At 32.4% G+C, this 18,342-nt stretch overlaps 1 protein-coding gene across 4 annotated transcripts in view; it reads left to right on the top strand.

Annotated features, from left to right (window-relative positions):
- The window catches only part of magu (SPARC related modular calcium binding-like protein magu), an 85,536-nt gene extending 67,425 nt beyond the window's left edge, over nt 1-18,111 (top strand). Inside the window, exons 5-11 of one of the 4 annotated variants that reach the window (XM_085944301.1) lie at nt 2,944-3,058; nt 5,397-5,498; nt 8,395-8,522; nt 14,146-14,332; nt 15,266-15,362; nt 17,388-17,653; nt 17,897-18,111. In XM_085944301.1, coding sequence (XP_085800427.1) covers nt 2,944-3,058; nt 5,397-5,498; nt 8,395-8,522; nt 14,146-14,332; nt 15,266-15,362; nt 17,388-17,653; nt 17,897-17,973 — 972 coding nt within the window. In that variant the 3' untranslated portion in view covers nt 17,974-18,111. Of the gene's footprint in view, nt 1-2,943; nt 3,059-5,363; nt 5,571-8,394; nt 8,523-14,145; nt 14,333-15,265; nt 15,363-17,387; nt 17,654-17,896 lie in introns of all 4 variants that reach the window. The other 3 variants (XM_085944286.1, XM_085944295.1, XM_085944275.1) reach the window with 3 other exon arrangements.
- The last annotated feature ends 231 nt before the right edge of the window (nt 18,112-18,342 follow it).

Genomic DNA, 18,342 nt, shown 5'->3' with positions numbered 1-18,342 from the left:
GTCTTCTAATGCGTCCCATGTCTTGGAGTTACTGATCTTTTAGTTAACATTTTAATAGATTCGCCAGAAAATTTAAAAGGGGGCCTCAAAACAGTTTAAACTAGTCATAAACAATCAAAACAGTCATATCAATTTAGATTTCACAGAACGAACTCTCAGTTATCATTCAACAATATTAAAATCAGTGACGTACCGTGGTAGTAGGCAGGTCATGGGTTTTTCATAGACAGAAATTGGGACTATTTATATACAAAATAATAATATACACTTTTTGGAAAATTTAAATTCTCTTGTTAATTTTTTGTCATTGTAGGCCTCAAAATAAGTCAGTTTGTTGGGCCTCTACGTAACTAAATGCGCTACTGCATTTTTTATTTTAATTACAGACGACGTGTGTACGAATCGACGAAGTTGGGATATTACTGTATGTAAATCTAATTAACAAAGTAGGTATGAACAATAATATCTAATATATTTATAATATTGATAAACAATGTTGTGATAACAATATTATTAACAGCGTTAGAGTTAGTATGTAACCTCTATTTCACATTTTTAAAACCACAATGTTATCATTTTTACTTACTTCGATAGTATTTGTTAAATTAATGTGTGGGTGCCACTTCCTAATAAAAGACTATGCGAAGCATTATTTTTGTTTCATTTAAGGAGCCACTGGATATGGCCAGTATTCTAGATACGATCAAATACATTCAAATCAGCGCTCGAAATGGACAATTTTGCGAACCGGAGCGCTCGATAATTTTACGAAAATATTTATTAACTGAATTTTATGAACTGGAACGGCGCTCCGGTACGCTCCGGTCCATTTCGAGCTCTGATTCAAATAATATGTATATACCTAAATATTATTAAAATCATACAGGATAGTTTGATATATTATATGATTAAAAAATATACCTATATGCTTATAACACTTTTTGTCACATAGGATATTCGACAATTTTAAAATACATAATTTCTTAATTATTAATTGAATGTACAATTATTTGCTGACAATGCTGAGTGGGCAAGATAACACTCTTTATTTATTTTAGTTATTTAATATAGATTTGGGAACTGAAATACCTAACGGGTGTGGAGTAACAGGTGACCAGCAATATGGGATAGACTTAAACACATGTCAATAATAAATAATATTAAGCTTGTTCTTCATTCTGACAACTAGGTACTCTCAGTTTATGCACTGACGCTCATTCAATATTGGTATATTTGAAGGTTGCAACACACACTATTGCACGTATATAATGTGTGATTCACATCTGTAGGACACTCACACATTCAAAACCTTGCACTTCTGATATTATATATATATATATATATAATATGTATGTAGTATTTGCAATATCTTTGGATTTTAATGAAATAATAAGAGTCTTGAACGGTTTAGGATCATCAGGGTAGTGGTAACGGAGGTGATACGATCAGTGGAGGTAGAGATCATCTACAGTGAGGATAACGACTACAACGAGGAAGAAAAAATATGAAATTATTATTTCAGAAACAAAGTAATCGAGTGATCTTCATTTTGTTTGTGATTGATATTATGATGTCTTCCTTATCTTGTCGTCACTTAAACCATGCGTGCGCCTCCTAGAGACTAAATTGAATGATTATGCACGTATCGTACTAAAATTTTCACTTGCTTATATACCTATTACCTACCATTATATTATTATTAAATTATTATACTGTCACAGTCACTGGTTGGTACTTTGGTACGCATAAGTTTAGTTTAGTACATACTGATTTTTATTAATGTCTCAGATGTTTCACAATAATAAATAGGTAATAATAAATATGTAAGCATTAATCAGTGCATCCCAACTTGAACCGTGCAACGAGAGACGACATTTTTTATTAGAGAATAATAGATACTCACTTATGTACATACATATCGCTTTTTTTGAACTCTTAAAATAGTATGTTGTGTATATTTTCTAACATTGAACAAATAAAAAAAGATAAAAGAAATGTGAGATATCTTTGAAAGAATTAATAAATATTGATTGAGAATGGTCTTCGGAGCCATATGCAACGAAGGTGGTATATTATGGCGAGGAAGGGATAAGCACGAACTAACTATACATGGTGTGCAATGATCCCCCCCGTCGTCACACACGTGTAAGTGGGGCGACGCAGCTAGACACGACATGTCTCAAGGATGGATAATACCCAAGAAGCAGCTGTGATTTTCTTTGACACAGGTCATGCAATCGATTGATCACAGGATTTAAAAGGGGTCTCGAAACAGTTAAAACCAGTCATACAATTATTAACCGTTAATATATATTTTTTCATTCTACCAACACCCTAATTATTTTTAAAGAATAGGCATCCACTAGCAGAGCCAGCTGTAATTATGAAATAAATCTAATAAAAATTATGTTATTTATTTGGAGGAATATAGTGTCGCGTTTAGTCACATAGTGGCCCGACGCATTGACTGACTTGGAAGCACCCACAACAAAAAATAATGATAGAATTTTAATTATCATAAAGATTCATGCATGTGTTTAAACTATTCCGAGGCCCCCTGTTAAATTTTCTGACGAATCGATTGCTTCATTTACATTAAAGAAAATCGCTGCTACCCCTACATGGCTGACAGTGACACTTATTAGGTTCGGTAGGAGTAAAAAGGGTGTATAAGTCATTTATTAACTCATTTTAGATACGTTAGCATTATTACTCCTAGGTGAGGATTAGGATGATGTTTAATGGTTAATTATGAATTTATATTGTCGAACCTACATCGAGTGAAGAAGTTTACTGGCCACTGGGAGCAATTTTCTATCTAGAGAGAAATTGAGGACTTTGATGTGGCGGTGGTTCTTTGTCAACTAATCAACCATGACTCCATCGACTTCGACGATATGGAATTGGCAATTTGTGAAATCATTATATTATTATATATTTCAGGTTGTCACACCTCGGCGCTGCGCTCGAACCTTTGGTAGAATGTGTGATACTGACCGGGACAAAGCCATCACTCGCCGCGAATGGTCAGCATGCCTCACTCGTGGTGACTTGGCCTGTGAGTACACATTTCAAAATATTATTTTTTTTATAAGCGCAGATTCAGTTCATATTAAATTTAGTGATATCAGTGGTGAGGTGAGCCCATTTTACTGTTTTCCTCTCCGTTCAAATCTACTTTTCCATCCGAAATCAACACTGTTGCCTTCTTTAACCCAGTGGTGAAGACTCCATACTAGGCGATTATTTAAAGCCTACCTTCTTAAAAAAAATATTTTTTAATTGCATATTTACATATTATTTACAATATAATCACTTGATTATTTTATATTCAATAAAAATAATTTAATTTACCAATGGCAGATGTCGTATAATATGTTGGAATGTATTATACATATTACAAAACAATCTACAAAGGTTTAAAAAAATATATCGCATCTGTCTTGACGTAAATAAATGTCAGATTATTTCTCAAGGAATTGTGATATTTTTTTTTATGGACTTTACATCACGTAACCTTAGTCAGTCTATCGAATTGTATGAAATATGGTAGACTCCTATTGCAGAGCCTAAAATCCTCGTACATAATATTGTTGTAATGACTGCATTTTGTCCAAAATAATTAATAATGAGATAATTATAAAAAATTCTATGCCGTTTAATCGCATATTAATAAATATAAGTACCTAGATTTTTGTATCGTCGGTGAGTTTTGGAAGTTTCATTGAATTAGTATGTCGTTGTCATTAGTGTGTAACTTTTTATTAGTAGTAATATTGTAGTATCTTCTTATTTCCCATAAACATACCTGACAAGTGTGCTCTTTTTCACAGATCTCCAGATCCTCTCTCAGATCTTTTCCAAAAGTCACCCATCACTACTGCTTTATATCCTTATTTTTTTTATTTCGATGCAATGGGCTTTTACACCCAAATTATTTTTGTTACAATTTGAAGGCATCTAAATTATTGACCTTCGTTGTCTCTGGGTTTGAATCTCGTGTAGTTATTGTTGTGTTTGAATCCAAACCATGACATAATGACAAATAACCGTTTCTCATAAATCTATTAAAAACGTCGGGATGCGGCTAAGAAGCTCACCGGATTGTGGAGCCAATGTTGATTTAATAAATATTACGAAGAATTTTTTCTGATTAAATTTGTGCATAAAAATTGTACTCTAAATAAAAGGGATCTTATATGTTTCTTCTTTTATAATGTTTGAAATTATTTTGCAAGTGAGTGAAGCATCGTTAAGTTGGGAAACTCCACAAATATTAGATTTGCTCAGTTACTATTCCAATTTTCTTACGTAGGCTATGGTGTCCATTTTTTATGTTCATTGTGATTACTTATTCAAATGCATAAACGGTTTTACATAAATTTTAGATCATTTTTCAACTAAATAAAGTGTAGTATTATTGGCTGTTTATCTACTCGTCATGGTGGATATATAAGCCCTGCAAATTTGCAAACAAAATGTCATAGCAGTAATGTAAAGTTTTCTGCAAATGAACCTGTAATGCGAAATCACTTGTAGCAATTTGACCAGTGGTCTTTTTTTTGGTTCAATTTCATTCATTAATTTATACTCCATCTTTATAGAAGAAAGTTTTTTCAACATCTTTGGTAGAATGAGATTTTTACACTGTGGGATAATCCTATCCAAATGAAGTATAAGCACATGAAAATAAGGTAAAAAAGGACATTTGGGTTCATACACTGCTACTGGCACTCTTCTTTGGCTTCTGTGATTTTTAACGTATACCACAGAAGGCTCCATCACATCTTTGATCCTACCAGTGGCGGTTTTCCACGAAGCATGAGGTGGTCGAACCAAGAGAAAGTAGGTACCTACTTAATAAGATGCATATTCTTGACAATCCAACTGTAAAAATATCCTGGAAACATAGCTACTGCTGTAGTTGTAGCACTCAGTGGTGTATCGCATAGGCGAAATTGTCAAAGAGGGGTCTCCAAACCTGTCAGAACCTTGGACATTCACGTACCTAAAGCTACCAAATTTTGATAGGTAGGTACCTAGGTTTTTAAATTGTACCTACTTCCTAGTCCCCAAGCTCATGTTGTAGAAATTTTTTTTTTTTTTTAAATAATACAGTTTTCTCATTTTACAAACAATGCAGTAAATAAGGGATTATAATATTTTAATTGTTTAAAAATAAAACATGTAAAAAAATTATATTCACCCATAGTTCTAGTATTAAATTTAATAATCTGGTACCTACCACTTGTCTCAACTAATTATCTTACTACTTGCATCAAAACTTTATTTCTTTGGTTGTCTAATACTCTAATGAGCCCTCAGCATTGAGTTGAGAGCAGACTCACGGCATTATTATTTAGTCTCTTTTCATTTGTTCTTGTCGCTGAACTCAGACGGGGGAGCGGCGCAGGGGCCGGGGGTGACTCCTGTGGACATTGAAGAAGCTGAAGATGATGAGAAAGACAGCGATGGAGCTGACAGCGGGCGGATCGGAGGTAAGCGCCCCGACCGACCAACGCAGCGCCAAACACCAACCTATAAGATTCAGAAAACCATGCCGGAACTGTGTATGTAATTGTATAAATTAGGAGTGATTTGATCAGTATGTGTATAATTTTGAATGACAGAATGAATGGTGGATTTTTAAATCATAAATATAAATTATAAAATATAAAAACATAATTTTAAATGTATTTAATGTTAGTTTTAATTAAGTGTCTGCAGTAGGGCCGTGACAAGGGACCCCAAATTTTTAAAAATAGGTACCTACCAAAGAGATTGGACAATAAATAAAACATAATAATTGTAGCCATTGGGTAAATATTCCATTTTCTCTATACCATTTCAAAAAAGCTAAAATAATTTGACGTTGTAATGATAATAGATAATATTTACGAATGTAGAAAAATGTAATTTACCATGATTTAAATAACAGAAAAGTCATAAAAAAATCTTGTACTATGTAGTATTCAAAGACACTTATTTTAGCTTGCTAGATGAGTGCTTCATCACCCACGATGGCCGCGCGGCTTAAGTGTTCTCCTTTTGCGTCGTGGGTCCCAGGTTCGAATCCTGGGTCTGGCAAGTACACATATTGTTTTTCAATTTGTGTATGAGTCAGAGTATGGATCTAATGGGTTGAGCAAGTGGCTGACATCCATTTCTCGTAACAAAAAAATCTGTCAATACAAACTTCCACTCTGTGGAGCCCATATTATCCTATTAGGACCGGATATGGTCGGAAGAAGATGAGTGCTTCAATCAATAATACCCCGTTTACATGTGCATGGATTTATTGCTGACAGTAAATATTATCCCGGCCATAACAAGAAAATGTACGTGTAAACATGTATTATCCTGCAGTTGCAAGATTGCATGCATGAATCAAAAAAGTTCGGAAGCTTCTGAATCTGACAGTCGAGAATTTTTCGACCTGCGCCTGCGCAGTAGAACGAGAGTGGCGTATCTGCTGGCAAAAAAACGAACTACAAATGCATTTTGAGGTTAACCAATTTTCACTACCTGTCAAACAGTACCATAAAATGACAACATCACGTCTCACTCACTCTTGAAGAATGAGATTGGAGAAACAGTCAGGACTTTTATGTGTAAACAGTTGTTGTCACGATACCTAGTTTAAAATACATACTATTGCTGCCAGTAAATCCATGCACATGTACAGGCTCTATTAAGGTTGTACCTCAGTTGAGGCACGGTCTAAAAAGATCGTGGCTAGGCAATGCGCAGATTGCGGGTCGCGGGCCAAACACATTGCATGTCAAACGAAATATAATTTGTCATATAAATCCAATATACGTCCATTTTATGTTCTGTTTATTGTTCTATTAGTAACAATAATAATTTATATTCATTGACATGTTTTCTTTTTAAAGTAAATGGGTAACGTTTTTAGTCATCTTTACACGATTTAAGAATTAACACGCCCGTCACCATCACGAAACAAAGTGACGTGTTTCCAGCTCGACGTTCTCTCTCAGAATGCGAGCGAGTCCAAAATTTCGTCACGCCTATAGTTGAAAATTATTTGCCGTTTCACCTTAAGCTACCAAGTCATGTCAGCATGCCACTTGGATCAAGATTATTTCTATAATTGTTACACCTGGACATTCCTAGTAAGATTTTTTTTCAATGTACAGTAAAATGTCGAATTAGGTACAAATGAATGCACCAATTTTTACTTAATTAAGAAACATTAAGTACATCATAAAAAATAGTACCTATGCAAGAAATTTACTTTTATGAAATGTGTTTTTTCATTTCATTTGTCATAGTGCAGGCAGGTAGTTAGTTACTGGTTAGTCAACTTTCAATGGGGCCCCAATTGGTGCTGTGTTGACTGGTTGAATCTATCTTTCAAATTGTTCCCTTTGCAGATCATACACTGGTTAGAGACAATTTGACACTTTTATGCATGCAGGCATGAATCAAATGTACCTACTTAATTTTGAACTACTTTGAAAAAAATTATGGCTAACTAATGCTTCATACTAAAAATGTCATCAATCTGATCCTGTCTATATTCATAAATATTACACTGGATTTGGAGTAATCTGAAAGCAATTTAAGCAACCCTTCCATCGTTGCCAATTGTTTGGTCACCAGAAACAGGATCAAATCGTCGTGAACACAAGCACCAATAAAATAGATAAGCATTTACTCAAACGTGAAACTATTCACAAGGTTGCTATGCCAATAGGTTAATCAATTTTTTTTACGATAATCTAACTAATTGCCTACTTTCAAACAATGTTTTTCATTATCTTAGAACTTTACATTGTTGCAAAATTGTTGCTGTATCAAATTAAGTATTTCAGATTCTACATTTAATAACAGTAAGGCATTGCAAAAAGCTTTGTATTTTTATGAATTTACATCAAAACTAATAAATAAAGATAAAAACTATCTTTCATAATATGTATAGTTTCTTTTATAATTTGATAAATAAACTAAATAGGTAAGTATACTTATTTGGGTTATTGTAAATTAAACATAATAACATGTAGGTAGAGTTTGTACAATAGTTAGTTGTGGTGTCCAGGCGATTTCTAAATCAGAGGGGTGTTCGGCTATGAACCAATTGATTGTATTAGATTTATTAGAACCATTATTGTGTTAACATATATTATAGTGCGGGTTGATGAGACAAAGTGATTTAAGTTATCTCTTCATGTTCCACTCACCCTGAATGAATGCTGAGTATTATACCGAACAGTTGCCTATTGCCGAGAATTCCTAGACTCTAAAACTAATTGTAGTCTACCCGTACATAGTTTATTCTCTACACCTAAACATTATGTTGACAAAAATATGTAATTCCTAATTTATTGAAGAGAAATAAGTTAATTTACGAATGATTATGAAAAATATTAGTGTTACAGGGAAGTGTGACTAGAGTTTCTGGAAATTTGCATGGGCTGGATGATCCTACAGATCGGAGTAAGGACGAAAACGACTCCAACGATTGTCTGTCTGATAGAAAATCAGTTCTAGATGAACAGGTAAACATTCTGACTTATTAAAAAAAAATATTTACGGATTGGTAGCACTACTAAAAGCCCTCTACATATTCATACAAAATAATAAATTTCAGCAAAGCTTTAAGTATATACCTATCTTTACTTACTAAAAGTAGTAGAAAAGCTTAGATATTTCTCTTACTAGGTATATGTGATACGCCTTACTAAATGATTGTTAATATCAGAGTGGGGTAGAGGGTATGATATAATGTAATGAAGGGGATAGTGGGTTGTAGACTATGTAATGTGACATCACTAACAATATATAAATTCATTTTTATCTCAGAATAATCTAGGTAGGTATTTAGTAAGAACATTATACTGGAATCAACTACTATTTTCAACGTTGTTGTTTTTTAACAAATAAAGAGGATTTCAAAAATGTGCCAGAATTTATACAGGGGGGGAAAACGATCTTATCATGACGTGCAACAATGGGAGGAGGAGAGGTAAAAGATACAGAAAATCTTGTAATGTCATTTACGGACCCGCAATAAGTTGACGCCCACTAATTTTACTAACCTATTTATTGTGTCAAGTTTTGCTTTACAGTGCACGATTTTTATACTGTGGTTGACACATCATAGTACTGCTGTATGTAGTCTGAAACAATGGGAGTGGGGACTAGGGTATAGAGATGTACCTTTGTGACAGAACGAAAGAATTTTTAGTGTCCTAGATGTCTGGTATGATGCGTCAACCACAATATAGAAGTCACACAGTAGTTGCAAGTGTGTCTGCTAGAATAGGATTGAGGATGAACAAACAAAAGGGTAAATTAAGTTAAATAATAACTACATTTTTATAATAAATTTAGACTTAGCTATTTTTCAGCGATGGGCATAAAACTACATACTTCTTTTTCTTTAAAATTATTTATGACATTGTCTGTTGTAGACAAGTATATATTAATTTGTGTTCCTGTGTATATTATTTATTACATGGAACATCATAGAGTTTAATAGACATTTTGATATTTATTGTTTTGATATTTGAAATGTGATTATAAGCGGTGGCGGGCTGGAATTTGTAATCCAAATTATATCCCCAGTAAAATATAGTCGTAGGTATGAAATGGTCATTTTAGAATTATGAATATGTTTGGATTTGTATGTTTTTTTTTATTGCTTTTTTAATAATTCAATAATAATTTTTTAAAATTTTAATAATGAATGCTTTTGTATTTTGAACTCGAATATGTCAAGGTAAAAAGATACATCATATATTATTATGAAAAATGACAATTTATCATGTTTTTCCATAAAATGAAGTAGGTATTGATTTATACATGCAGACATTTTTCTTGTATTTATAAAAAGTTTACGACAGTATTTTACTGGTGGTGCGATATACAAAATAAAAAGTTGGATTTGTATTTATTTATTATGATTATTTAATTATTACTGTGACAAACATTTTTGAACAGCTTAAAACTGGGAATAGCGCGACACAGAAGCTTAATGCATAACTAGACATATCTGCATGTATTTTTCCTTACTATAATGTATATTGCAGATTTTCAAAATTAATGTTTAGCATTGCGTTCATTTGTATTGTACATAATAATATATTGGCAATGCGATTTTTCTGGTTCCATGACAAAACAGAACAACGATAAATATAACTTGATGACCTTTCAGGAAAAATATAAATTTAATATTGAAATAATTGTCCTATCTCTATTATGTTGATAGATTTTTAATAGTACAGATTTTCAATACGCCATAATAAATCAAATTATATACCTAATTTCTGCATTTCTAATCGCTAGAAAGCCTCAAATAAACGGGACTTAACTCGGTGTTGCCGGCAAGCTTAGGATATCTCATCTTAATCAATATAATATGTTTAAAATGATTGAGTGACTAGGTACAATGAAATAATGACCTAACCTAACCTAAATAGATTCTACAAAAATTAATGTTTCATTTTTCCTGAATTCCTTTTCTGTTCTGTTTTGTCATTGTTCTGTTTTGTCATTTTCTCTTTTGTCATGTTCGGTTTTGTCACTGTTGTTTTGTCATGTTCCGTTTTGTCCGGTTAGCAATTTTTCTACACATATATATTTTATAGAAACATAAACTAATAAATAAATTTACTGAAGAATTTCTTTTCGCTATAAATGGCTTAGAAGTATATATTTTTGTTTTCTAATTTATAAAATATTTATAATAAAAAGGTTACCTGTAATAATCAGATATTCTATCTATATAATACCATATTCATAAAGTCATTTAAGTATGTCCTAGAAATGACAAATGATAATTTTGATAAATTTAATACCTACTTATATTATAATAATATTAGTTATTTGCAATGATGTTGATTGGTTATTTGTCAATTTTCTAAATGAAATTTTGAATAATCACATTTTTCTGTGGTTTTTGTGTTAAGCAATAAAATAATTATTGTTGTTTACATTTTTCAATAATGTTGGCGCAAGCGAAATGCAAAATATGTAATGAGTATTTTATTCATCACTTATCTGTTTTTTTACTTGATTACAATTAGAACTTGTTTACATATTATTAGATTGGATTGGATATTCATTCAGGCAAATAATATTTTTATAGAATATACTTACCTATTCATATCTATAGATACTGATTGATTTGATGTTTAAACTAGAGGTGAGTTGGAAATACCGTCACCAGTTTGAGTACTCAAGTATCGGATGAAACTACTCATACTCAGTACGTGTGGCTCAATAAACTTTTTCCAAAAAACTTGTTATGATATCATCGCGAATCTCGGTCGCTAGTTGGTAGACTTTCAATACTACTGACATGAAATGCGCGCAAGCAAGATAGCACTTGAATAGAATTATATTTTAATTTATTAGTCTATGCATGCAAATGACATCATCTTATGTATGAACGATAGATCATAAATTTTCTGTGGCAGCATATAAAATCCCCTCGGAAATGTGGTGAGTTAACTTAGGTGACGCAGCTTACAATAAAAAAACTCATAAATTTTAAATGTGTTTAAAATTTTATAATAAATAGGACATTTCAAAAAGCCCAGCTCAGTGTATTTTGAGCGATTCCATTGAAGCCGATATTTCAAATACTTATATGGAGTTAAGTTTTAGTTCCAGTTTAGTATGAGACTTATGTCGCATACGCACGCCAAACGCTCTACATAGTATTCCAAATACTAGTAAGTATTTTGGAACAAGTTTTGATACAAAGTATTTTTTTATACTGGTAGTAAGTATGCTTAGTCTTCCAAATCGACCAGTTTTCCCACCACTAGTTTAAGCCATTTAAAAACTGTCATGTTGAGTAAACCTAAATTAATTGGGTTTATCATTATATAACCGTTAAATGTCATATGTCTAGTTTGGCTTGACTTTATATAGGACAGCTTAAAAATGATTTACAATATAAATTAATTATCGGATGTATTTTCCTTTGATTAACTAATATAATTACATATACCTATTTATTCTGTAAATTAATGAAAGGTTGGTAGATTGTAAAAAAATATTGAGAGCAATTAAATGACTAGAACCAATTCATCAAATTAAATAAGAAAAATTGAAACAGCAAAAAAATTACACCCACATTCTTTTGATATACAGACGATTCCGCTTAATTGGGCTATCGGTTAATTGGTGCAGCCGCATATTTAGGCCAAATCTCAAGGAACAGAAACCAAACCAAGGAGTAATTTACATCGCATAATTAGGACAATTTGGGTCAGTAAATTTAAGATCACAATAGATATTAGCCCAATCACTTGACTGGGATATAATCATGAATCAAAACTGGGCGCAACTGTGCAAATTTCTCCATGTGCATGCCGGGATAATGAGGCCACGTGGTCAGCCAAAATGAATGACAAAGTGCGACATTTTGGGTTTATACCTGCGCCATATGTCAAGTGAAATTTGTTGCGTGTGACAGTTTCAATCTAAAATGTCGTATTCCAGTAGAACTATTCTTAACAGTTATCACTTTAGCACGTTTCCGTTATTATCATTGGTCAAAATTAGCATGTTAGAAATTTTTTACGCTAAACTTGATTAAACGGTTAGACCCGGCAGAGAGACCCGGCTTGAATATGTTACACACAATCTTAAGAAAAAAATATTTGCAAACAATTAAATATGCTGTGATCACATATAATATAATAGCATGTCAATTACATGTTACATTATTTTTAATCAGTATATATTGTGTAAATTTGCATATTGTTAATTTTCTTTTAAAAATTGCGACCCTTCCCAAGATGTCAAGAAATTTTAGAATTTATTATTCTCCTGACCATTAAAAGAAAAATATTCCTTGTCACCTCCGAAAGGGGGGGGGGGGGTAGGTAAATGCGCTGGACCCCCCTGATGATGTAATGTCATGTCAAGTCACGGTGGTATCGTCTGCTTCTTTCGGGGACATGTTTGTGTTGATTGACAACGCGGAAGTACAGGCGAAAACAGGGCGTTTATTGTTCGGAATATAAATACAATAAAGTACAGCGTACAAAATATTTAACAAAAATATTAAAAAAAAAATAATTAAATTTAAAATGGCAGTGACGCCGGGAGCGCGGCGCCACAGCCGACGTCCGCAGAGACCAAAACCCGAATGACCCTAATAGGGGCTGGTAGGGCAGAGTAGGTAGTAATAATACCCAACAAACAATTCACAATTATTCTATCTCTGAAAAATGACAAAAACAGCCTCTGGCATATGTACCTGGCTTGTAAGTAGGTACCTCAGGTCTCATATTTCAGACCTTTTCTAGGTACATGCTTTGGAAAGGGGCTGTGAATTTCTTGGAATTATTACTACCTTCTGCATTTCTTTGCTTGTTAGCTACATATTTTGAAATATTTGAACTAGGTACAAATACATATTTTTTCAAAGTAATCTCAAATCAGATATTCTAGGTGCTAGGTACATTGTATGGTTGGGAACTTTGCTTCCAATATTGGTCAAAATTGGATGAAATAATGTAGGTAATAATATTAAAAAAATGATATTAATAATTATTACTATTTGCTTACGGGCTAGAAATTTGCCTCGCAGTCGATCTGTTCATGTTTGCATGAATCAGCCCAATGATGATTCAGGCCTCATGGCCTTGGATCCTCTGAGGATGCCATGGTTTAGGCGGTATCATCCTTGTTTAATTTTATGTGGAATGAGCTTAATTGAGCAAAAATGCCCTAGTCCTGATGTATCTCAATTAAGCGGAGTCGACTGTAGTTTTGAATTAAGCACTGTTGTGAATATTTTATACAGAGTAATTAAGAAACAATGAAAAAACAAAGTTAATTAGTTAATATCTAGATTCATAATGCTGTTCAATTGTGCCACATAGTGATGTTTGAAAATATAATATAACTGAATTTATCATATGCCCAATGGTGAAGGACAGGGTAAAGGCATCGTAAATAATTTTGTTTTATTGCGAATTGTTTTAACATAAAATAATGCCAATTCTTTTATCCGATGAGATAGGTATTGTTTGGATGAAATTTTACATACTATCATAAATAATTAATATATTTACACAAACCATATTAAACTAACTGTAGGTTGTTAATAAAATAGTGACATTGCTTACTAATCATTCTAAAATACATTGTTTGCAATAGAAAAGTGATGATGCCGTGCTGTATGTACCTGAATGCACAGCAGATGGACGGTTTCAGAGAGTGCAATGTTATCGCTCCACAGGATATTGCTGGTGTGTGAACCAAGACTCTGGAAAACCAATACCCGGAACATCTATCAAGGACCAACATCCTCGATGTGAGGCACTACCCAACAGACCCATGAAAGGTTACATTGTCATTTTATTTTGTATCAGCTATCAATATCTTTTCATTTTGTCCTTGTATAACGTGACTAGGGATTGCAATACCAGTATTTCAAAGCCGGTATCTCAGTATTTTTCGATACCAAAATACTTGAAAGTGGAAACAAAATGCATTAATTAACATAAAAGGTTTAACAGTATTGTATTTTTTGTCGGGTTATGCATTGTCTGGTTTACTTCCATAGACTTTCAACATCCTTGAAGATCAGCAATGACACATGTTATAAAATATTAATATTTTATATAGATTTATACATAATATTATATTTATTGGTAGATACTTCTGTTTTTCATAATATTTCACAAATACCGGTATTCAATAGGAAATACCGGTAATAGTATTTTCATTTAGTAGGTATTGCAATTCCTAGACGTGACGCCCTATGGAAGAGATCTGATAAAATAATATGACGATTTGTGACGAAGAGGATTGTAGAAAATGAGAGGTCGCTAAACCAATAATGTAAATTCATGTTTTTCTGAGAATAAAATATTCTATGGGAACATTACTGAAATTGATCGTTTTCAACATATTTTTTTTAACAAATGAATTGGGGGTTATAAATATTACGTAATTTGGGCAGGAGAGTGATGGAGTAACGGAGTTTTACGATGAAGTGTGATGATGGGGATGAATATACCAAAAATCATGTAACGTCATTTATGAATAATAATAAAATATAATATAAATAAATCACTTAAAGTTTGGTCACGATTATTGGTATTCAACAAGTAGTAAGGTCAGGTCGTAAGCTAAGGTTGTTTCTTCTAGTCTTCAAATGGTTTGTCTATAAAAGTAAATTATCGTAGCGAAGCCTCTTCCCTATTACAAATGCCAAATAAACCTACTTGATTGTGTATTCTTTTATTTTTTAATTACACATATTTAATTACAGGTTGTCCTGATCAAAGAAAAGCAGCGTTCATAACCAATTTAATGGAATTTCTAAAACAAGAAATGGTTACAGGTACAAATGGGACAGGAATTCCGGGGTATGTTTGTTTCAAACTTAGAATTTCCAATATTATAATATTAGTTGTGTTTCCCATACCATGCCCTGTACGATGTCACCATAAATTTCATTAAAAGTTAGTAAACATATATAATTTTGAAAAGCACTTTCTGAGAGATTATATTATAACCATTAGAAAAAATCTTTTTTGAAAAAAAAGTTAGCCAACCCGACGGGGAATCGAACCCCGTATCTCCCAGGTTTACGCCCTATCCGTGCATTACCACTATGCTATGAGGTGACATACTAATTGCGACAAATTTTAACTATTGGTCAATTTTAATACCTACTCATCAGTGCTCTTCCAAATCAAGGTACTTTTTCAAAAAAGATTTTTTCTATTGGTTATAATATATTCTCTCAGAAAATGTTTTTCAAAATTATATATGTTCAATAATCAGAATGATAATGTGAATTATTCGTTGAATAAAAGTAATAGTTAATTATAAAAATTAGTAATTAGCATAAATCCTATTTTACCTTCGATTTTCTAGGAAAATCTTTTTCCAATGTTTTTTCACATTTTTAAAAAAATATATTTTCATATAGGCATAACATACATAAACCGCAGGTAACTTTTCTAATGTCCTACCATAAAATTGCATGGTTGTTCATATCTACTAATTGTCGGAGATTTAATGTTGGTAAAAATATTGGTGTTAAAAAAATGTTTTCACTTATCTTATGATAATAAATTTTATTTACTGTTGCAATGTCTCATTCTGTTATAATTGAAGACATTAAAAAATTGATTAATCACTATATCTTCATTAAACTGAATAGCATTAGTATATTACTTAATTATAATGGTAATATAAGTCAGCAATGGACAACCTGCAGTCTCCCATGTCCTTTATTGCAGCTCACTACCAAAATGAAGTACAGTAGAACCGCGATATAACAGACAAAATATCCCGTCAAATGTGAAAATTGTTAAAAACATTCTGTTAATGTTCTACATGTTTAAATCTAAGTGTCACCTCTTATAAACAATGTTCTGCACATGACAATCTAATAACATTTATTGACTATTCGTCAGATAATGAAATTCTACTATATGGCACGCATTTTCGTAATTTTAGAGTTGATCATAAAAAAAACACCAGACTTCATAAGTGCAAACAAAACTTGATTCTTTTTTCAAAGCAGGATTACCGAAACCAAGCGGATCGATATCGAACATTAACATCACTCCACACCGAGTGTGTCTGGATATATCATCCGAAGACGGATAAATAGGATTTTGTTGTGTTATTATATAACGGACTTTCGGCTTTAACAGATACGCGCATTAGTTTGTTATATCGAGGTTCTACTGTATGTGAAAAAAATTCCAGACACATTCTAATAACTATCTGAACTAGGTTTTCACTGAAACATGGTAAAATGCTTTCATGTATCCATTATAACTTTTAAAGTACAATGTGGAACAACAGATACTATTAACATTTATGCTGTAGTGTAGAGTTATATAATACCTATAAGCTAATAATTATTAGCGTCGCAGAGCTTGGTACAGGGGTGCTTATAATGATAAAGGTGCGCTAATTTGTGAGTTTAATAAATAAACAGTATTTTTCGATTCAAGAGAGAATAATAATTATTTATAATTGCCGTGTGCGAACAATAAAATTACAAAATTGATAAATTGCCCCTAATAATAAATAAGTTGTGCATCACTGTTATCAAGCATCAGGGTTATGTTAATCAAATAAATAGTTGCATAATATGTCAGCTGTGGAGTCTCAAAACTTGAAGTTTTATTTTATTGAAAAAAAGCTACAGGTTTTATTGAATGAAGCCTTGGGTCGCCGACCAAAAAAATTTGTTATTTTTTTCAATGTGTATTTATTTATGTCAGTGCAAGAACACAATAAATTGGGCGAATAAAAACATTTATACCCCATAAAAAACTGCCCGTTAATAACATCCACTCTGTGGAGACCCATATATTTTTCTGGTATTATATTGTTTTTACAATAAGCTATTTTTATGTGTCCTACAGGTCTCCTGATAATCTCAAATGGCATGCTTCTAAAGAAGAACAAATCGCCACATGGAGCTTTGTTGTATTAGATAAAAACAAAAATAAAGTATTGGAGAGGAAGGAATGGAAATCTTTCCGAGTACTGGTGATGAGCAAAAACCAATTGAGGAGATGCGGCAAAAAGCTTCCCCGCTATTGTGATATTAACCATGACAGAAAAATTAGTATAACTGAATGGCTGAATTGTCTCGAAGCACAGCAGGGATCTCCCAGCTCTGTTACAGGTAATTTGCTCACAATATCAAAATAGTGGTGTCTTACTGCAAACGTGTTGACTGCAGATCATCACTATTATATTTCGCTTTTAATTTATAGAAGCAAAAGTAACAATGAGGCAGCTTAGAATACTACTTCATTATTGGGTTTGTTTTCTCAAGGATGAACACTTAGAACCTTGTGGTATTAATTTTTTGATGATGTATATTTTCTCTTATGAGTAGTTCTCTTTAAGTATTAATTTCTTTCAGATACCAGTTCCAAAGCTCCGACAATCTCGAAAAGAAAAGGACCAAATCCTCTAGAATCCTATCTCAAAGGAGACTGAGAATAATATGATGCACTGTCATGTCTAGCATTTTGTTGGGTGAACAATTAATTTACTGATATTTATGAAATTATTACATAATATGCTGTTGATGTATGAAAGTATACTTGATAATAAATTAGCTTTAACTTAAAAATAGGAATTCTTTTATTTATGAATATTACTTCAACAGTCCACCTACACACGCAAAATATAGCTATAGTATTATTGGATGAACATAAGTCCTAATTATACCGGCAGACTCGTAGTCCCAACCAGATTCAACGATTGTTGTAAGTAAATCATTGACTTAAAATAGAAACTACACAGAGCGATCTACCTAACACCTCGACCGTGTTAACGCTTGATTTGATTGGTTCATGATAGACA

This window comes from Rhyacophila brunnea, unplaced genomic scaffold (genome assembly GCF_057557595.1).
Source record: "Rhyacophila brunnea isolate RB1 unplaced genomic scaffold, BYU_Rbru_1.0 scaffold_1, whole genome shotgun sequence".
In the NCBI taxonomy this organism is placed as follows: Eukaryota; Metazoa; Arthropoda; class Insecta; order Trichoptera; family Rhyacophilidae; genus Rhyacophila; species Rhyacophila brunnea.
Note: the sequence above shows the minus strand (reverse complement) of the source record. Positions and strands in the feature narration are given on the sequence as shown.